The sequence below is a fragment of the Myripristis murdjan genome, chromosome 9 (assembly GCF_902150065.1).
Source record: "Myripristis murdjan chromosome 9, fMyrMur1.1, whole genome shotgun sequence".
NCBI classification, from domain to species: domain Eukaryota; kingdom Metazoa; phylum Chordata; class Actinopteri; order Holocentriformes; family Holocentridae; genus Myripristis; species Myripristis murdjan.
In genome coordinates this window covers 17365877-17388086 of record NC_043988.1, presented here as the reverse complement: position 1 = coordinate 17388086, position 22210 = coordinate 17365877, and the positions used below count along the sequence as shown (strand labels likewise).

General features: G+C 42.8%; 2 protein-coding genes across 3 annotated transcripts; one reads left to right on the top strand and one right to left on the bottom strand.

Moving 5' to 3' along the window:
• Positions 1–21: 21 nt before the first annotated feature.
• On the top strand, positions 22–8519 carry slc8b1 (solute carrier family 8 member B1). The gene is made up of 15 exons (XM_030061173.1): positions 22–419; positions 969–1121; positions 1702–1754; positions 2324–2381; positions 2623–2728; positions 4093–4260; positions 4354–4482; positions 4584–4652; positions 4745–4875; positions 5051–5192; positions 5817–5938; positions 6545–6698; positions 6810–6890; positions 7436–7500; positions 7671–8519. Exons 1-15 carry the CDS (start codon positions 270–272, stop codon positions 7860–7862), a joined length of 1773 nt encoding a protein of 590 aa, XP_029917033.1. The 5' UTR covers positions 22–269; the 3' UTR covers positions 7863–8519.
• Positions 8520–8676: 157 nt separating this feature from the next.
• Positions 8677–22162, bottom strand: tpcn1 (two pore segment channel 1). 2 transcript variants are annotated; one of them, XM_030060510.1, is made up of 26 exons: positions 18685–18785; positions 18344–18477; positions 17903–18079; positions 17686–17799; positions 16691–16821; positions 14438–14526; positions 14251–14285; positions 14064–14122; positions 13747–13846; positions 13242–13358; positions 13023–13147; positions 12884–12932; positions 12712–12775; positions 12522–12566; positions 12372–12428; positions 12237–12290; positions 12004–12076; positions 11393–11500; positions 11139–11300; positions 10828–10943; positions 10586–10632; positions 10408–10476; positions 10152–10248; positions 9719–9858; positions 9535–9615; positions 8677–9436 (listed from the first exon to the last, which is right to left on the bottom strand). In XM_030060510.1, exons 2-26 carry the CDS (start codon positions 18374–18376, stop codon positions 9293–9295), a joined length of 2286 nt encoding a protein of 761 aa, XP_029916370.1. In that variant the 5' UTR covers positions 18377–18477; positions 18685–18785; the 3' UTR covers positions 8677–9292. The 2 variants fall into 2 exon arrangements, with proteins under 2 accessions (XP_029916370.1, XP_029916371.1); XM_030060511.1 differs by lacking the exon at positions 18685–18785 and adding an exon at positions 21396–22162 and having other exon boundaries at positions 9293–9436.
• Positions 22163–22210: the final 48 nt, after the last annotated feature.

Genomic DNA, 22210 nt, shown 5'->3' with positions numbered 1-22210 from the left:
GAGGTGGGGTTTGCTCGGAGCAGCGGACCTGAGTGTACACAGTGTACAGGGACATTAGCTGCTGTCCCACCGTCATGTAGAGAGGCTCAGAAACAACACCAGCACACACACACACACACACACACACACTCAGTCAGCCGCCGACTCGTCCTGCTCCGCTTCCTTTAGTTTCAAACAGGAACCTCGACGGGACTTGAGGAACACACTCGCCTGGAAACCTCTGAGTCGTCCACACCAGGAATGGAGGAGGCTCCCGGATAAAGTAAAACATGCCCTTCGCTGTTTTCCTGTGGCCGCTGCTGGTGTTTTGCTGTCACCAGCTGCAGGTTTCCTCTCATGTTTTGACGGAGGGTTCAGGTGTCCGGGTCACCTGGCTGCCCTCTGACACAGCGGTGATGGCGCAAGGAAACAGGGACGAGGTCGGTGACACAAGATCGTATTAACTTTCTGTCATTTTAACCAACATAGCAGATGTGCTGAGGCTGTGTAGTGGCTGCTTGTGGCTTTAAGTGGCAGAGCATTGCCCAATCTGGCAGCTAGGTTGGCAGGTTTCCCCAGCTGTCACATGCTGGTTGTAGGTTTACTTTAGGTTTCTGTTTTAAGCCTTACAAATTTTTTTCATGTCAAGGCCCAGATTCACACCCACATTTGATAAAGGTTTGGCTGCAGGGGAGCATATCAGTGTCTGTCTTGACTGAAGGTGGGAAGACAGATGAAGGGTCATAGTGAAACCTCTAAAAATAGCCTCTTACCTTCTCTCATTGTGCTGTCTTTCAATAAGTGAAGCTTAAGAGTGAAATTAAGATGTTCCCCATTTGGCTGGGACATCCTCAAGGACCCCCGAACCGCCGGGTTAGATAACAAAAACATAACTGCTGAACCACTGATATCTTCATTTCATTCTCTTCCTTGTTTCTCTCTCTCTCTGTGTGTGTGTGTGTGTGTGTGTGTGTGTGTGTGTGTTCCAGTGTGACCTGGTGATGAACCTGAGCGCCACAGACCGCTGTGCATTCGTGAAGAACACCTCAGACTGCAGCATGGAAGATGGCTTCATCAACTACCTGCAGCTGGCCTTCTGCCTGCTTCCTCCAAACCTCACACCCCTCACCATCACCCTCTGTGTAAGCCTGACATGTCCATGTGTGTATGTGTGTGTCCAGAGTTCTCATTGAGCAGCATCAAATTGTGCAGGTCGGCTCATCACATGAGGAAGCTGAAACCGCTCTGGGAGAGTTGGGTTGACAAATGTGTGTCATTTCTCAGTTTGCTACATAATAGATTTCCATGGGAAGTTACGCTCTGAGTTTCCCTCATGACAACAGGGCCAGTGTTTTGTAACAGAACCAATTAGAGGTTAACAGGCTTTTGCTTTGCCCTTTTTGGCTTGCAAATCAGGTTTAAAAAGGCACCAAGGCACGTCTGTCCTTTTGAAAAGTTAGAAAGTTTTTATTTAGTTCTCCACGTGATAGAGTAGGAACAGGAGCAATGGAAAACCAACCAAGGCAGAGTCAGTGGTCAGATAAGAGTCAGCTGCAAGCCTGTTTCTTGTTTGTTCTACCTGCTGTGGCAGAGAGCTCTTGTTTTTTTTGTTTTTTTTGTTTGTACAACAGTCAAGCAGCTCTTCTGTGCAGAGAAAAATGCAAACCGAGAGCAGAACCAAACACTTGCTGACCTTTTGTACGTTCCTCTTCCATTCCACAGATTATATGGCTCTTCTTTTTGTTCATTTTTCTTGGACTCACTGCATCTAAGTTGTAAGTCTCCCTCTCTCTTCTTTCTATCATTGGTGTGTCCACCATAAGAAATCATTCCTTTGGTTCCTTTTTCATGTCTGTGTGCTGTTATCTCATGGCAGACCTGAACGGATCTCATAAATCATCCAGATTTGCGTAGGAACCACTAGGCCTAGATATGTGTAATGTCACACTTGCAGGCTTACGTGCGCACACTATGCACACTGTACACACACACACTGTACACACACACAAGTCTTTGATGCAGTTTTGCAGTCACATGTAAAACAGTCACATGATCACAGTGAGAGTTTTTTGTCATTGTTTCACTTGAGTTGTGAGATTTCTACAGGAAGAAGCACAGTTTGTTCTGCTTTTTCAGCACACGCACACACACGCACACACACACACACACACACACACACACACACACACACACACATTAGATGCCTGCAGCAGTCAGAGTCCCAGTTGTGTGTTGCAAAATGCTGTTTGACCAGTGATAATGCATTACATGTGAGGAATTCTGTGCATTTTCTGTCACGTTTCTCTTCAGGCTGCTCACTTGATGCTTCTGTGTCTCCCTGCAGTTTCTGTCCCAACCTCGCCGCCATCTCGACCAGTTTGCGACTCACTCACAATGTGGCTGTATCCTTTATCTCTAAGCAGCGTAAAACCCTCAGAGGTTCCCTATTTGTAATAACGTTTGATAACATGATGCCACTTCTCCCTCAGCAATCAGTACAAAACAACACAACTGTTCACTGCCCAGACTGATTTATATTTCTCCCTTTTGCTTTCATTCAGTGTTTTTCCACTGTCCTTGTTTTTTTTTTTTTGTTTTTTTTCTGATTAATATCTGTTTTCCTTGACTGGTATGGGTGCCGAGGGTGTGACGTTTCTGGCGTTTGGTAATGGAGCTCCTGACGTCTTCAGTGCCATGGCGGCTTTCTCCCACCCACACACTGCGGGCATGGCTGTTGGAGCTTTGTTTGGTAGGCACAGACACACACACACACACACACACACACAATAGTAATAATAATAATAATAATAATACATTTTATTTGTTATGGCGCCTTTCATGGCACTCAAGGTCGCCTTACAGTAAAAATAAATACAAAATACAGCAACAACAGAAAAAAAACACAGCATAAAAACAACACAGGAAACACAGCATAAGAAAAACATCATAGAAAATAGCATAAAAACATCATAGAAAAATACTTAATTAGACATTGTGACACCCACCCCACAATATAAGCTACAACAACTATTAATTCACACTTACAGACCCATGTTTGATCACTACCACTGATAATAAAGGATTCTGTAATGGAAAGAAAAAAAAAACACATTCATATGTACACACATGGTATTTTCATATAGGGCATAGCAGTGTTTTAATACAGCTGTGGTGCTTTGGGCAATAATTCTAGTTTTGTCCCGTATGTTTTGCTATTTGGGTCTAAATTGTGATTTAAGTTTAGGTTCTAGTGTAATAAATGTTTTTAAAAGTCATGAAGAAGTCATAGAATATAAAATCTATAACTGGATGACTGGTGTTCTTCTCCATTTCCTCTAAAGCCTGTGCACTACACTTAGACAACATTGCTTTAGATAGTTTTGTTAAGGCTAAATTACAATGTTTATTATAATTTCAATTTCCTCTTGTAGTGGTGGTAATTTCTCTCATTGCACATATACAGAATGACCATATATGGACAATAAGTTCATGTATGTACATACATAAGTTACACATATATGGGCTACACGTCAAGGGTGTTATAGTTTTGCATTTTCATTAGTTTTTATTTCCCTTTCTTTTTGACTCAATTTCAGTTTCATTTTAGCTTTAATTTGTGGTTAAAGTGGGTTTTAGTGTAAAATTTAGTTTTTATTAGTTTGAGTGTTAGTTTTAATCTTTTTTGACAGATGGGGTATTTGTCAGCGGTGAGATTCAAAAAGGTCAGAAAATTATTGTGTAAAAAAATTCTTTGGACAAATGAACAACCAAAAAAAAAAAAAAAAAACTAATAAAAATGAAAGACATTTTCCCTATAATTTTGATTCATTTTAGTTAGTTTTGTAAACACACATTACAGTTTCACTTAGTTATTGCTTTTGTTTTTTTTTTTGCTTTTTTGTAAAGCCTCATTTTCATTTTTATTTCTGTGTACAAAAATGTTTTTGCACATCTGGTTTTCATTATTTAATTAATGTTCATTAACAATAATAACCTTGCTTCACAGATATCACCATATCAGCAGGGCATATGTCTGTTTCATACATGACCATAGATGCAACATGTATAATTTCTCATTTTAAACACTGTTTTGGCCCCTCTCTCTCCCTGTAGGAGCTGGTATATTTGTCACCACAGTGGTTGCGGGCGGCGTGGCCCTGGTCAAGCCCTTCAACGTGGCTTCACGCCCGTTTCTGCGAGACATCATCTTCTACATGGTGGCGGTGTTCTGGACCTTCTTCATCCTCTACAGAGGAACTGTATCACTGGGAGAGACTCTGGGTATACACACACACACACACACACACACACACACACACACACACAACCTGTATGACAGTCAGAGGGTTAGAGTGGCATTTTCCCTTCTTCTAGGGTACTTGGGCCTCTATGTGGTGTACGTGTTGACCGTCATCATCAGCGCCTGCATCTACAACCGGCAGAAACACTCGAGGATGGGAAGCACACAGAATGGGCCTGTTCAGAATGTTGCACAGACTCCAGGTGAGACACACACACACACACGCACACACACACACACACACACACACACACAAATAAAAGATTCCAGTCCTGTCAGCGCTAAATACATTTTTTCTCTGCAGAGTTCCAGGCATCTGAGTCAGATGATGAGGTTCCCTGCTTCAGTAATGGCAGCATCCAGCAGGAATATGGTAGGAACTGCTTTATAATATGCCATATAAGTTAATATACACCATGGCTTTTCTGCCCTGTCAGTGCTACATTGTGCACGTGTCCGTTCCAGAGGCAGAGTATCGGCCCCTTCTGCCCTACTCGGAGTCGACCAGTCAGATCCTGCTGAGCTCTCTGAACCCGGTGGACAACAGGAAGTGGAGGAGGAAGTCATGGGGCTGGAGAGCCCTCAAAGTGGTGAAGGTGTGTTTCACAGCGCACGGATACAAAAAGCAGTATACAGGGAGTTTTTTTTTTTTTTTTTTTAATGAGCCAGAGTGGAAACGTGTAAGCACTTTATGACAAAGCATTGTAAACTATGGACCTGCTGTGTCTGTGTTTGGTTTGCTGAGCTGCAACAGTGTCTTCCCTCTGCCAGACACCACTGGAGGTTCTGCTGCTGCTCATTGTCCCCATCGTCGACCCTGACAAAGAAGACAGGAACTGGAGACGCCCGTTAAACTGCCTCCACCTCATCACTGCTCCGCTGGTGTGTGTACTCACTTTCCAGTCTGGAACATGTAAGTCCATCTTTTATGTATCCCGTGCCTGCTAAAGAGAGTGTGTGAGATAGATAGACAGATAGATAGATAGATAGATAGATAGATAGATAGATAGATAGATAGATAGATAGATAGATAGATAGATTTACTTTATTGATCCCAAACTGGGAAATTATTATGTTACAGCAGCATCAATGGAAACATAAAAAAGCATACTGTACGATATAAAGCAGATACATTAAATAGAATAAATGCAAAGATATATACAATAAAGACTATATGCAGTAAAAAATATAAAAAATATAAACATCTAACAATAAGCAGCAGTAGTAAAATGGCATATATAAACCATTACCTTGCCATTGACGGACTGTTTATAATTGCTTAAATCTCTTTTAAATTGATTAAAAAAAATACTCAGGACACTGCATGTCTTTAAGAATTTGAAATTAATGTGTGTGCTTATGTTTCTGTGTGGTTTGCGATTTCTGAATGCATGCTGATTTTCTGCCATTTGACCGGGACTGCCTTGCTAAAGACTTGTTCTTAATTTTCCCAAGGTACAATTAAGATTTTTTAAAAAAATCATCTGCTCTCTTTTTCATCCTCCATTTTCCTCCCTCTGCCTCAACCCTCGTCTAGATGTACATTATATGGTCCAAGGGGAGTTTCCCCTTTGGCTGCTGACTTTTCTCATCGGCCTTTTCCTGGCTGCTATCGTCTTCTGCACCACCGCCAATGACTGTCCTCCTGTCTATCACTCAGTAAGTGATATGTCCCAAAATATACCACATATGCATCATTTTGGGGGGGAAAGTGGTGGGGAGGAGTACAGGCAATACTTCCTTATGATTATTATTGAAATGATGAGCCTGCCTCAGCCATTTTAATATATAGTAACATGATAGGATGTATTTTTTTTTTTTTTTTGGGAATTTTAAAATAATGAGCAGTCGGTCAGCTTTTTTTTTTAACCAATTTACAGCTCATGGTCTGGCAAAAACTGCACCTAAAAAAAAAAAAAACAAGGTGTATGGAATAGTCGGGAATCCTTGAAAAACATGAGGATTCCAGCCACACTTCTAGATAAAAGGCAAAGAAGGAATGTATCAAAACACACGTTTTGGCACATGGCCTTCATCGGGGTCATCGGCCATGTGCTGAATGCATTGGTTTTAATCAATATATTTCTTCCTTTTCCTCTTTCATCTACAAGTGTGACTGGAATCCTTGTGTTTCTCCGCCAGCCTGGGTGTCCAGTGCTTTGAAATGAAACCCTTCATGTGTTTTTCGTCCTGTGATTATAAAATATTCCCCGTGCTGTCAGTATGTGATTCTAAGTTTGTCTCGTCTTGTGTTTCTCCCTGCAGCTGTTTGCTCTTTTGGGGTTTTTGGTGAGTGCGGTGTTGATCAGCGCGGCGGCCTCAGAAGTGGTCAGTCTGTTGCACATGCTCGGTGTGGTGCTGAGCCTCAGCAACACCGTGCTGGGCCTGACTCTGCTGGCCTGGGGCAACAGCATCGGAGGTGATACTCACACACTTAAATCTGCCTTCCAGAAACTGCACCTATAATTAACTTGACCAACTTGTCCGACTTGTCCAACAACACAGGTTCTGTTTGCATTTTTGTTTTCAGATTGTTTCTCTGACATCACAATTGCACACCAGGGTTACCCACGGATGGCCATATCTGCCTGCTTTGGAGGCATTATTTTCAGTATCCTTGTTTTCATATGAGAGTGTTTGTCAGCATGAAAACATATTTTGTGGATTTACATTACAGTGACCAACTATGTGTGACTGCCAGGGCTGGGGGAATCAATGTAATCAGACCAGAAAGTGCCTGGGATGTTGGATATTGTAATATCATGATATGACACAAGTGTTATCTTTTCCTGGTTTTAAAGGCTGCATTACAGGAAAGAGGTATACTTTTATCAACTTGTTAGACAGTGGTAACTGTTATGTAACTGTAAATATCATATGAACACACTTACAGTCTTACAACATTGGCACAATATCAATATCAAGGTATTCCCTCAAAGATATTCTGAAATGGGGCAGTCTGGTATAGAGCTATATAACATAAACCAAATATCAAGGCGGAGTCCTTACTGCAGCGGCCCCTTGCTGCATGTCATCCTATCTCTCTCTTTTGTTACTATCAAACAAATGAGAAACGCCAAAACATTAAAAAGAAAACAAATTGTGATATTTGATCATCCAGCATAATGACTGTGTCCTTGACTGGGTTTTTACCAGACATGCTGTTTGGGGTGGGTCTGGGCTGTCTGGTGCAGATGATCAGGAGTCACTCTGATGTAGAGGTACTCCTCCGATGCCCCACACATATATCACTTATAATCCAATGCACTAAGCAGGAGAGAGTCAGATAAATCTGCATGTAAACAAAAAAGTTACAAATACATAAGGCATGCTTGAGTATTTCACGGCCGTCATCTTATAATGGGTCTTTGTTTTGTTCTCCCTTCCTCAGCTGGAGCCAGAGGGTTTGTTGATGTGGGTTGTTACTGGATCTCTGGGTTTGTCTTTGGTTCTGTCCTTCGTGATTGTCCCGCTGTGCCGGTTCCGCCTGGGTCCACGCTACGGGACCTTTCTCCTCGTCTTCTACGCCACCTTCCTTCTCATTGCACTGCTCACAGAGTTTGGCAAGATCCGCATCAGTTAGACCTCACAGTGAAAGGCCATTTTGAACTGAAGGAACTCCTTCCAAAATACAGATCGCCACACAGGAACAGAGGCTACGCCGAGCTGGACTCTTTTCAAAGGGCACCTTATTCTACATCTGCACACTATTTATATAACAATCAGTCTCCACAAGCCAGAGCCATGCTGAGGTTGGTTGCTGGAACGCAGCAGGCTGGTTTAATGGAAATCAATGAAACTTTGATTGTTTTTTTTGTTTTTTGTTTTTTTTCAATCAGGGCATGGCTCAGCATGGAAAAATGTTTTTTGTGGATTAGTGCTCTGATCATTTTTACATGAGGCTATGGTTTGAAGCTCAGTCAACTTTTCTCCACAGAGATTTGAAAGCTAATCACACTGCCTTAATTAAGCCTGTACTGACTGGTGCTCACAGCAAAAACACAGGGATAATTTTTCATCACTATGACAACCCAGTAACAACCCAGTGTGTCGGTGGTGGAAATGGGTGTGGCATATTTGCAGTTTAAACCAATGTGAATGGACTCAAATGTACTGTAAATCAAAAGTAATGTTAAAATTCTCTTTGTACAAAGCTGCTTCTGGGGAAGGAAACACATTTTGTGTTTGCGCCAACACACTTTTGATATATTTGAGTTAATAAACCAATTTTGGTTCAGTATTTGCGTTTGTAGGTTTGAGGCTGTCACTGTGTGTGTGTCTTGTTGGACATGACATCAGTGTGTAAGCCGCTGGTCTTTCCCAACTCTTTCTACCTTCCAGGATACAATTCATGCAACAATTATGAATAGTATAGCAGTAACGGTACATAAATACACTTGACAAAGTGAACAGTTTATTAAAATTATTCCTCATTAAGTAGCTCAAATACATTATAATACATTTACAGAATAACAAGTTATATAAAAGTAAAATTGTCTCTTCAGTCTTGTTGAGGCGTTATGAGATACACTGTAGCTGTTGGGTGGGTAGAGCTAAAAGGAGTGTACATTTTGTGTTTGTACTTTTGGTATTGGGAGAGCTTATGAATAGTAGTACCTGTGTTAATACTGATCAGATGAGCCATTAAACTAAGGCATCAGGTGTAAGTACTATACATGATCTACAGAGGGTCACAACAGGCCTACAGCAGTACACATACACACCACCGTAGTACAAGCTACCTCACAACACTCACTGCTGGAGCAGCGGCCTTTCAGAAGGCTAAAGGCGGGCCGTGCTTCCGCTTCATTGGTCAATACAGTACAGTATCTGTCTGAAGTGAGGGCCCAGTCGGGAGACAGTCACCGGTTACTGTTCTCACCCAAACGTCCATCCAAAAGGCCAGGGATGAGTGGGAGGATGCTGGGACAGACATGGAGTGGTGTGGTTTCTCTGCGTCTAAAAACCAAGACAGTGGTGTGTATGTAAGTGGTTGCAGAGAGAGTGTGTGTGTTAGTTGATGCTGTGGGGCCCAGTCTGTGCAATGAGCTGAGGCTCTGCAGAGGGAGACGGGTCAAAGATGGGACTGTCCAGCTCCCGCTCCAGGCTTTGGTCTGGCTGTGGCAGGTTTTCCCTTGAATACTCGGCGTACCACTCCTGGGGAAAAGATGACGAGAGCAGAAAGGCGAGTTGTCAGGGGGTCAGGATGGGCCGACTGACTTCGCATAGCATTAACAATCACCTCGGTTTCTCACCTGGATCTCCTCCTCGTACATTTTCATGCTGAGGTCGCTCTTAGTCCTTGACCTTCGACCGAGATACACCAGAGACGAGTGCTGTTCACACAGATGTAGGGGGAAGACATTGTTAGGACTCAATGTAAAAAGGAGAGGTAGACAAGTCACGTGTGTGTGTCTGTGTGTGTGTGTGTTGTCTTACCCCGCTCCTGTCCATAGCTTGTAGGACTCCCTGCAGAGAGTTGAGGGAGGACGGCCCAGGGCAGGTCTGTTTGTATAGTTCTAGAGTGGCCAAAGCTTCATCACGACTCACCTCTGTTTCAAATACTATCCCGTTCTCATCTAGAGCATGGACAAACAAAAATATGAAGGATGATGCCTATTATTTAAAAACAATGGTGAATACAGCTTCTAAAATGTCTTTTTTTAAGTATAAGGTTTAGCATACAATTTAAATAATTTAAAGGATATCATTACTATTATTATTATTATTATGATAATAATACAAATTTAAAGGGGTTATGCTTTCATCCCAGAAATTATTTTGTTAAAATTGGTCAATTTGCCGAATTGTATCATAATCTCAGTCTGGCACACACACACACACACACACACACACACACACACAGTCTCACCCTCTGGGTTCTCCAGCGGTTCCCTGTTCTTGCGGCTGTAGTTCATACGGAACACAAAGGCATCCAGAATAAAAGCCACAATGATGGTCATCACCACCTGTAGAGAGTAAAGACACTGTATTAAACACATGCAGGATCACATTCATGCACATTAACACTCACTCTCTCATAAAGGAAAGCATGAAGTACAAATAGTACAAATTTCCCTGTACGTATTGCAGGCACTCATGCAGATGCGCCCCAACACATGCCTCACCATGGTGACAATGTAAAAAGTCATGAAATAGAGCCGGCTCCAGTGGGTTGTCATGGAGGTCACTCCTTCCTGTGGAGAGTGGACACAGCAACAGTCAATCAGCCATGCCCAATAATCAATGACAAGATCAAAAAGTGGCAACGGAATGGCTAAAGACAGACAGATGACATGATCTTACCATGGTGATGTACCAGTTGTTGACAACAGTCAGTTCAAACAGAGTCACTAGAGACAAAAATAGTAGAAGCAAACAGTCAGTTTCATAAATACCAAGTTGAGACAGGGAAGATGTGACTGAAACTATTTTGCGTAGGCATGGCATTCATGCCACTGGACAAATGTACGCACACATGCTGCTGTAAAGGACTCTGAATAGCCCATAAATTACTTTTTTAAAAAAAGAAAAAAAAGGGAGTTTACCAAAGCTGCTGAGTATGTTGTTGAAGTTATTGAGATAATAGTAGCCTTCCTCCAGCACTGTCTTGTTGCCTATTGTGACGTTGATCTGTCTGTAGGAGTCTGCCACTGTGCTGGTGCTGAGAGGTTGATTGAATAAAGATGAGCAGAGTTGGCGGAAATGAGCTTAATTTAGAAATATTGTGCCTCCAGGTCTGGTGCAAATAAATCACATCCAGTCAGTGTGCAAACAGAGTTGAGTGCTTTGAGCAGAATTACAATTATCAGAGGTGACGACTAGAGGCTTGCTCATGTGAGAGGAGAACATGACTCACTTGCAGCAGTTGGGGTAAACCACTTCGGCAAAGAACTCCATCCCAACGATGGCAAAGGAGTAGTAAAAGATGATTAAGGTCAAGCCCAGACTTGCCATCCTGGGGAAGAGCTCAAACATCGTATCCAACACATTGCGATACCTCTGCTTTATCTTAAATAACCTGGTAGCAAAAGAGAGAGACATGTCGACATGCCATATGCAACATAAGAACACGATCACACAGGAATACTAGGAACTGCAATGGAAGAACACCTGAGCAGCTGAAGTGGTCTGAGCACTACAATAAAGTAGAACGGCTCCATATCGAAGGCAAGAGCAATCAAGCCCAGGAAGGCAAACACCGTCACTGAGAAGTCAAACCTAAACAGACAAGCACAGTAACAATTAGTGCCGGGGTTCAACACATGTTCACCTCTATTACAGCTGTTTATCCATTAAGAAAGCCATTTTGGGGCTCCTGTTAAGGATTAAGATTTCTGAATCCAAATGTCTGGACTCAGGACTCGCAGCTCTTGCAGACTGTAGCTTTACACAGTCTGACGGTAACTTAAATGTGGCGTGAATGTGAGTTTGCAGAGCTGCAAGACTGTATAAAAGCAGCTAGTGGGACAATACATCACCCAGATCTTTTGTATAATCAAATCCACAGCACAGTGAACTATTTGAAATCTCACTAGTAAAGTTTAAGTCCATTTAAGAGCCTTTATAGACTTTTAAATTTTGTAAAGGGATGACCCCAACTTCTCCTGGGCGTCACAGCAGCGTGCAGCAAAGACCACAAGTCAGATGAAGTCCAGATTTTTTGGATTCAACAGTCATCACTAATATGACTCAAAGGCGAGAGTAGAGGGCTCATTACTCACAGATTCCACCCAGAGCTGAAATAGGCCACTGGCCCAAAGCCAGTTATCTTCAATAACACTTCCACACCATAAACTGAAAGTAGAAAGGACAGTCATAGAGTTTATGTCTGAAAATGTGCAACTTAACAATTTGATTTCATTTTTAACTTAATATAAACAGTGCAACAACATTGACAACATGAAGATCCTTATGATTTTGTGTGTGAGTCGGAGACGGGAAGTGGCCTACTCACTAGTAAGGAAGACAATGTAACTCCATGGAACAAATCTGGACCAGGAAAATCCACCTGTGGGAGGAGAGGCAGGTGAGAGATCAAGTAAAACACACTCTTCTGCACTCAAATCAGACTAACTAGGAAGGCTCTTACTGTTCAGCATGTACGTCTCCACAAGGATCCACACACCATTGACAGCCACAACCACATCTGCAGTCACAAAAAAGATTGAAAGATATGATGAGAAAATTTGGCCTCTATATTGCTCAGAACAACTACAAGTACATAAATGCCTTTACTTACACATTGCATATTGGAAGGCTTTTGACTTCACCAGCAGGTTAATGCCTATTATAAAAAAAAAAGTGGAGAAATGAGAGAGCAATGCAAATGGTGGAACTGGAAACAAGAACTGGAGAGAAAGACTATGACCCTAATTGAGGAACAAACTTGTTTAAGTCTATGAATTAAAGAAGAAAAACAGGGAACTTGCCTTTGAAAATGAGGAAGGTCGTGTGTGGAAGGTCATCAAACCAGTGCTCTCCACTCCTTCGGGCCTAAACCCCCAACACATACACAAATGCAAATAAAAACAGCCACGAGGACACAAAAATTGAAGTGCAATATATGTAAAACAGTAAAAAGATAATGCCTGGGAAACTTACCTTCCATTTAAGGCCAATGACTTCATAGAACTTATAAAAGTCCTGTAGACTGTAAAGAGGAGATTCCCATTAAGGGGCACTGTATGTGTGGAGAAGGATGGAAGAATTCTGAGCGGGAAAGTGAGTGGCAGGCTGTTACCTGAGCATAGGAGCCCCTGAAGTGTTCAGAGCTTTATATGTGAGGAAGCGGTCTCTAGCAGACATGCGTGGCCTGTAAAAGCGCATCAGGCCATCAAACTGCTTCAGGGAGACACCCATGGGCCTCTGCAGAGAAAACAGCACCAAACATACAGTATACAATACCTGTTTAAACCGCCGTGCTTAACAAAATAAAGAATTTGTGCCAGTATTGGAGTACCTGTCGGCTCACTAACAGCTGAAAGGCATGGTCGATGGCTGAGCGTTTGTGAAGCAACAGAGACTTGAACTTCATCTTCTCAACACCGTTGAAAGTATCAAACACCACTGCCAGGAGCTGCAGAGGCACAGAGAGAGTGACTGAGTGAGAGTGCAGTGACGCTGATGATTAATAACAGTCAGCGTCTTAGGTATGATGTAAAGGGTCAAACAGATGATGCTGATATATTATGTGACAAAAAAGGAGATGGAGCTGCCAGTAAATGCAAGTGAAAGGAATTTATTTGGGTAATCAACAAATTCTTCTTTCACTATTTACTGGAGACTTCATCCTCTTTCTTGTACACATTTTTTGCCTCTGAGCACAACTGTAATATATTCAACCCCATGCCTTTTGATTTAATTTATATTATTTTAAAATTTGAATGTTATGTGACTTGTGCAGCTATCGCACAAACATATCAGGCTAAACATTGATGATATAATGAAAGCAAGGCCATGTGTACCAGATTCATGATGAAGTAGAGTTCTATGGAGAGGTAAACAATGAAGAACACACAGGACCAGCGGTTTCTGGAGTACGCTGGCATCATTACATCAGGGAAACTACAGGAAAGAGGGAATAAGGTCATCCTCAACCAATGAAAAGACTACAGAACAGTCACTGGATACAAAAAGAAAACTCTGAAATCAGCCCAAACATCCGTGCGGTAAAACGAACATATTTATGTTGAGCTTTGAAAGTGGGAAGGAGGTTATGTACAGCTTGCCTGCCATGTGTGCAAAGGGAAGAGAACAACACAACATGTTCTGTTGTGCTTACTTTGCTGTGGTCAGCAGCACAAATAGACTGACGATGCTGTTCTCCAGGGTGTTGAAGTACTGCGGAGAGAAAAGAGGGCCAAAGTCAAAAAATGTGACCACTACAGACAGAAAACTGCGATCAAGCAAACCAGCTGTCCCAGTCCCCCAGCTTACAACAAACCAGCCAGACTAAGTGCTCCACCTACCGGGTCAGCGGTGTTCGGAGAGAAGAGGCAGAAACCTTGGAAAAGACGAGATGAGTCAGAAACGCAAAATACAAAAAGGCTTTTTTTTTCTTCTAGGGACAGCAGATCAGTCCATAATCAGCAATTTTACTGTTCATTTTTCACAGATGACCAAAAAAGCGAAGCCATAAAACAATGTTTTTCTTACCCAAGATAGCAAATATAACCATGAAGAAGAGCAGCAGTAGCAGGATGTCAATAAAAGGGGGAAGGGACTGGAAGATCTGACGCAAGTTTCTGATTGGATGAAATAAACTGTCTGTCAGTGTCAAGAAGGTCTAACAATTAGGTTAGTTATCAGTGATGTGTGCATGTACAGGGGGTGGACAAAATAATGGAGAAACCACATGAAAAAAGGGTCACATGTGTCCAAGGCCAATGCACAAACATGCATAATCTGGTGTTTGGACCACATAACATGGTGAGCTGTCTTTCACTGTTTTCTTCAATAGGGATGGGTCTATGTTTGCTAAAAGATGACTTCAATTCTTTAGTGTCAAACATGGCGGTGGATCTTTCATGATGTGAGTGGCCATTTTGTGCGAGTCATAAAGTCTGATGATTGCTTTGCCTGGTCACATAACGGCCAAGGAATATGAGGCCAGTGTAGAAGACCAGGAAGACCATGTGATGAAAGCACTGTTTCCTCATGATATTCAAAGACTCCAAGATGAAAATACCCCATACACACTGTGAAACAAATTCTAAACTGATTTCATGAACACAACATTGAAGTCAAATGCTTTCCATGACAGCCACAATCATCAGATCTGTCCAACTTCAACCATCTGGAATGCAAAGTAAATTTTGACCTTCTTCAACCTTGAAGAACTGGAGGCCTTTTTAGTCCCACTAGGGACAGCAGGGAGCTGAATAAGATGGCAATGTCAGTCGGTCAGTCTCTTCACCATATGGGTCAAGTGATCTTGAGTTTGCAGTTAGGGTTTCACTTTTGGTTGGGGAACTGTTAGGTTTCACTTTTAGCAGGGAGAAGTCTTCAAAACATTAGTTTAGTCAGTATTTCCACTACATATACTCGATTGTGGCAGCCCAACAAGGTAAGATCTTTTTTTCAATTTTATCAAATCAAATGTAGCACATTTCTGCCAACATACAGTATGACCAAAGTGACAAGTGTGGCTATAAACCAAATCAGAGATGCACACAGACTCACAGAAACCTATAGCATTTTCCTTAAATATTTCAATAAACATTCAAGAGCATCACTGCTGATGAAATTACACTCCCCAGATATGATGTTGCTGCAAAAAAAAGTCTAGGGGAAACACTCTACAGTCAGTAGCTGAATGCTGAATTACATGCTATGGCTTTTCCTTTAGTAAAGGCATGGCACTGGAGTACTACTGTATGATATTATACTATACGGCATGCTGATAACCTATTAGATAAATAGTGGCTCAACGATCACATACCAATGGTCCCAACAACATGTTAACTATAGTATCTTATGCAGTTTGGAGAGACATTTGTTTTCATCTGCTGAGCCAGTATGTGGTTTACAGCACATACTTTCCACCAATACAACCTGCTGAAGAGCAACAGCAGCCTATAACTGAGTGTTGGAAACAAGCCCAAGTAGAGAAAGCAAAGGAGAGTTTTAATAACAACATAATTTCACTAAAGCATTAGAGAAGTAACTCACAGTTAAATTGTGCTCTAAGGCTAACCCCAGCTTCTTTATGTCACATCATGTGTTCACTGTAAGGTAAGGAAGGCACTGCATCTGCATAAGTTAGCTGTTCTGGGGAAAAAAAGGCCTCTGACCATGGCAATGTCAGTAACTCACCCTCAACCCTAACACTGGCCCATGCAACCACTTTGGTCTCCTATGCAGACTGCCAGAAGGGCTGTTAGAGTCCTAATCCGGTTTGAGATGTGGTCCACTATCTGTGACACATATGACAGCATCCCAAGGAGGACCAAAGCTAGGGCTGGGCAACATGGAAAGAATCAAGTATCACAATATTTTATGATCAAAAACCTCCATGTTGATATTGTGATGATATTGGTGCTTTCTTAAGATAATTACATGAGATTTTCAATCATTAGTAATTTGGATAATAGGACCAAGAAACTAGCAAGAAATATTACAATGGCTAGAACAGTTCTGATACATTCAGAAAACTGCATCCCATACTTTAAAAGCAGGAAAAGGCAACATTTATACCATCTTACAATATTACAATATTTAAAAATGCAGATACCTGGTCTCAATCACAATATCAACAGATTAGTGATATATTACCCAGCCCTAACTGACGCTGTCCTGAATGAATAGTGACGCCCTTCTTCATATCATGTAGTTGATATATATTGTTAGGTGTTGCTATTATTTTGTCCATCCCTGTGTGTGTGAGTATTTGATTTTGCCATTACCTACCTGCGCACGGCACCACAGTATCTACAGTCCACCAGGAATATAGGTCTGAGCGCTCTGGTAACTCGCAGGTGAGACGTCTGTCTGATCAGAACCACAATGGCCTCCACAAACTGTAGCAGCAACACGCACGTCTGCACGCAGAGATGAGACAACTCAACACAATATGTAGCAGCGGAGGTTGAACATCCTGAATGCTATCATGAGGCCAACAGGATGCTGTGGGAGCAGCAAGTGGTGTTGTCACGATAACAGAATTTTGACTTCAACACCATGTTTGATATTTAAAAATTTAACACTACAACAATACCATGGTAAAAAAAAAAAAAAAGATTTGAAGCAATGCGGCACCACTTCACCTACACAGCTTTGTGACAGCTTTTGCATAGAGGGTTTTGATAAGCTGTTATGGTGTGCATCTTGCCCAGTTCTGTAAGTGAAACAGTTCTTTGTGTTGCTCCTGGCACCAGTTTTGTCAGTAAGTTTAGACAGCCTGGGAGTCATTTCAAGATGTGGTCAACTGTTTGACCTTTTGACCCTGGACTGCTGCAGTCCAGGGTCAAGACCCTGATGGCAGATCTCCCTTTTCCAATCCTCCTAGTCCTTCTTTTAACTATTTCAGTCCACAAGTTGAAATGAAAGTTCAGCATGCAGAAAATGGTGAAAACACCAAAGGCTCATAAAGGTAAACAGTGAATTAATCGACTTCAATGGTATTGAGGTAGTATTTCCATTTCAGTTATTGTGACAACACCCGGAAACTGTCGTGCAGTCAGTCAGACCCAGAGCCCAGCCTGTGTCAGCAAGCATCCACCCTGCTAAAGTGTCCTAGAGCGAGACACTGAATCCCTACCAGCTCCAGGGCTGCTGCTCTGTAAAGGACCCTGACCTCTGACCTCCCTGTCGAGGGGGACAAGTGAAAGGAGAATTTCCCTATGGGGATCAGTAATTTATCACATTGTTATGCCATCTGAAAGTATCCGCTCTGTGCTGATTACCTTGACCATGGTCCTCTTGTGTCGAATGAAGGTGTGGAAGCCTAGCCAGCGGAGCTTCATGCACAGTTCAAATGCCACCATGACCAAAGCCAGCAGTTCCAGAGTGGCATGAACCTGCAGGGGTATCAAACACACAACTGCTTTAATGTCCTCTGGACAGAAACATGTGCCTGGCTGTATTCTGCTCCTGTGTCTGTGTGTGTGTTTGTCCACTTACATAGACATCCAGGCGTAGCGATGGCACAGCGGGAGCCTCACACAGCGACAGCACCATCAACAGAAGGCCTGTCAACAGCTCCATCATGTAGAACAGGTGGTTATGGGCAAACAGGTATGCTGCCAGCGCCTTTGGGTTTCGAGGGTGGGTGAAGAACTTATCATTGTTCTCCCCTTCCTGTACACAAACAGAAAAAGGCACACCCATACCACACGGTCAACATCTCATTCATATTTTGCATTTTTCTTATAGCTGAACACATTTTATTATTGTTGCTTGCAGCTGTCACACAAAGCAGGGGCAGCCCATATAAAGAGTACAAAGTTTAGCCATCCACATGTAATACAGCTCAAAGGGTGTAATAAAACAATGATATAACAATAAGGCAACAGACCTGTAGATCTGATAATCAACAAATGCCACTATAAAATCTGTGAGTACCTGCAAGTAAATGGCTGCCTCTTGGTAGTTCATCTCCCAGCTGTGGCGTAAGGACACATTTTGGGCTCTGCAGTTTTGTGGTCCAGGTGTTGGAATTACAGCGTTGTTCACTATGTCATAATTGCCTCCTCCATCTGGAAGAAAAAATCAAAGAGCCTATCTATTAACATGGCCTACATTTATACCAAAACACAATAATCTGGAACTAAAATTAGGTTATTGCTAAGAATCCACACTTTACCCTGAGTGCAAATGCTTACAGGCCAATCACCCACATGAACATGCACTCAAACACACACACACATACATACATACATACACACTGGAGGCTGCACCCCTACCGATGCAGTCTAGCTCTAACTGTAAGGTATATGAGGAAATCACAACTGGATTCTCGTGATGTGCGCAGTCTTCATGGAAACCGTCTCTCTCTGGCTGCCCAGATAAGCACTCCATTGATTTGTTTGTGCGTCTGAGTGTGTGTCAATGTATTAAGGTTCCCGAAGTCCACAGCACGTGTGTGTGTCATTCACAGTCTGCGGGCCCTGTTCCAGCGTGCACACACATCTGGAGACACAGACAGGCAAACATTCCTTTCAGCCTCGATGCAAACTCCAGAAAAACACTTTTGTTGCCAGTGACAAGCGGAGTCTTCGTACAAGTCCTCGCACATCCACAAGTGTCCAGGCCGAGCTGGGAGAGCAGAGTGACTCTTGAGGAAATCATTCAAAACAGTCAACAATGCATAGAAAAATTTAAACTGCGATTCTTTGACAACTTCTCTGCCACTGTCAGAAAATGTTTCTTATCTACATCAGCCTTGAAAAGAGGAACTGCTACCAGAGACAGTGGAGTGTCACTGTGTAACTCAGGGAACTTTGAGCTTTGAACTCAGTGCTACTTGTAAGTAAGAGACACACTCGCCACAACGTGCCTGCTTTTCTGCTCTAATGTCACATTGCCTATAACAGACAGGATGTAGGCAGATGAAGTCAGAGCGACGACAGGAGAAAAATGTCCTGCAGGGAAGGAGGAAGAGCACGGATCTTCACCGGATAGGAAAGAAATCTACGTGTCTGACTTTAATAACACTGAAGAGGAAGCATACCATGACAGGCCTTAATGCACAGTCAGATAAAGACTATCATTTCAAATAATACAAATAGAGCCACATCAAAATAAGCACTACAAAACATGGTACAATACAAAAACAAAGACTGACTCAACAGATTAACTCTATTTTTTCTATAAACCTTCACCTTTAAATTAAACCAAGATCTATCATATGTGCAAGTCACAATTCACAACAGCTTCAACAAACAATCAGTCCATGTGACTGTGCTGTCTCTATGGAGCTGCATATTTCAGTCCTGTGTGAGTGTGTTGGGGTCCTCTTCACACATACATCACATGTCTTTGCCTCAGGCACGACTCTTCTATATAAAATGAAAGAAAGATGTAGCAGTACTCCAGATAAGGAGAGCAGAGATGAATGTCTGAAGCTCAGTCACAGAAGTTTCCTGTTCACCAAGGCAGCAGCAGAATCAGCTGAAGTGTAAAGATCAAACTCCAGTCCGGTGGAGGCCTCACTGTTATCCTGACAGGACTGCCGTGTGACATTCGAACCCCTCATTTGTTTGAGAACAATAACATGTTTGGAGCTCCCAGTCAATAACACGATGAGGTCAGGCTCACAGAAACACAAACAGACTCTGCAGTCATAACTGTTTCTCCCAGGGGGAAAAAAATCTCTCTCATGTGCTGCTGCTGTCCAGCAGCAACAAAACCAAACTCAGCACCTCTATCTTAGCCTGTGCGCATCAAAGAAGCGATCCAACTGTGAGTGCAGCCTTCTTTCTCCTGGTGTCGTCAGGAGTTCAAACTCCCTCCCTCTCTCCAGAAAACTCCTACAACAGCAACCAGCAGGAACACTGTGCTCTCTTCTCTCTGTCCACCCCTCCCAGACATCCTGGAAAAAACGACCTCTCCTCTTCCTGTTCACTTCAAGAGCCAGAAAAAAATCTCAGCTCACACACACAGACATGTACACACATGCACACACATACACACACACACACACACTGTTGCCCAGAGATAGCCAAGAGCTGCAGACATTCACACACATCAGCCCTGGGCAGGGGGCAGGCAGCGGACACTCACACACACAGTCTGCTGATACTGCAGTTTCTGGCATGGGTCAGTTTGTAGCTTATATGTCACAAACACAAAGGGTGCAGGATTACTACACAGAGTGGAGGTCTGCACCACCATAAATCCTGTGCACACACAAACACGTGATGTCAGAGGTGAGGACAGAGCGCCTGGCCGTCCAGCATGCATGCAGCTGACAGCCAACAACAGCTCCTCAGAGAAAACCGTCCAACAACGTGGTTTCCAGACTGCAGAAAGTGCACATCCAGTAAGTAGACATGTCATAATTTACTATACTCATATATAAAAATAAAAACTACAGTCATGCAGTGAGCGCCAACATGCATAACACAGCTGAAAAATGTGCTCGGTTACATGAAAATGAAATGCACTTGATGTTCTACTGTCCATTTTGGCATAATCTTAGACTGTGTGTTCCATGTAGCTCAGTTTGTGTTAAATGCTTATCAACAGCACATGAGGACGCTTTATGTTTAAAGGTGTTAAAGGCACAGTCTACAAGCAGGCTTGTGTTAAGATTTGGACATTGTTTGACATGCATGTTTGCTCTTTGACTCTAATTATGTTATTGCTCTGGTCTGTTATGGTTTGTAGTGTCTTGTAGTGGGACCTTATGCTGCATGACACTTGGAAAAATAAATTAGGACTGCTATACAAATCGAATTAAGGGTAAATCAAGCCACTGCCTTCACTGCGCACCAAATTCCTCATACGGAAGACAGCAAGCTTCCTCATTTACCTTTTCTCTCATATCACAGGCATGCTGGTTCATGACAAAATGGCATTGTTTGTGTGTGTGTCTGTGTGTACAGCAAAATGTTTCGGCGTAGGTATGGCCAGTCTGGAGCGAGCCAGCAGCCAAAGAGGAATGGAAACTTACTCTCATCTCCTCTCTCGGTGTCCTCGCTGAGCAGACCGCTGTTCGCGTCGTCCCAGGTGAGGATGAGGGGTACATCGTCATCCGTCTCCATTATAACACTGAGGGGGGGAAAAAAGCTGCAAAGAGCCTCGGTACTCTCACCTCTCCTGGATGCAGCTCTCTCGGTGTGCTGGGGGCGTCTTAGCTAACGTTAAATTGGTAATCTGGAATAACCAGCCAGCTAGATAAGCGCACGATTTCCTCTGCTAACCCCAAGACAGCTTGACATCTCGCACGCTCACAGTGCTTTTATATTCTTTGATAGTTACCGTTACTAGGTGATAGCTAACTACGCGTTAGCAAGAGATGGCAAACTGTGCAAAAAAAAAAGAAGTAGCTGAAGTTGTGTGTGTGTGTGTTTGTGTTTGTGTGTGTATGTGTATGTGTATGTGTGTGCGTGTGTGTGCGTGCGTGCGTGTGTGTGTGTGTGTGTGTGTCTAGCGGGCGTGCCTGCGGGCTGCAGTTTTGCTCTTTGTTCTGGGAGAGATGACATCTGTCATTGACTCAGCGGGCTCACTGTCACTCACGACGAAGCTAACAACAAGCCCTGTCCTGCCGTCCCTGTCCGCCGCCATCACAACATCACCGAAAACCAGCGACGCGAAAACGTGCTCTAAAAACACCCAACAACAATAAACAAAACGCCAATACAGCTATCTACCCACTAACACAAACAATATCATCTCGTACGACCCGAGCGTCTGACACACATACACACCGGAGCATAGATCAACAAACTTTTGCGACACTGAAACAATTCACGGCAGGCTGTGCCC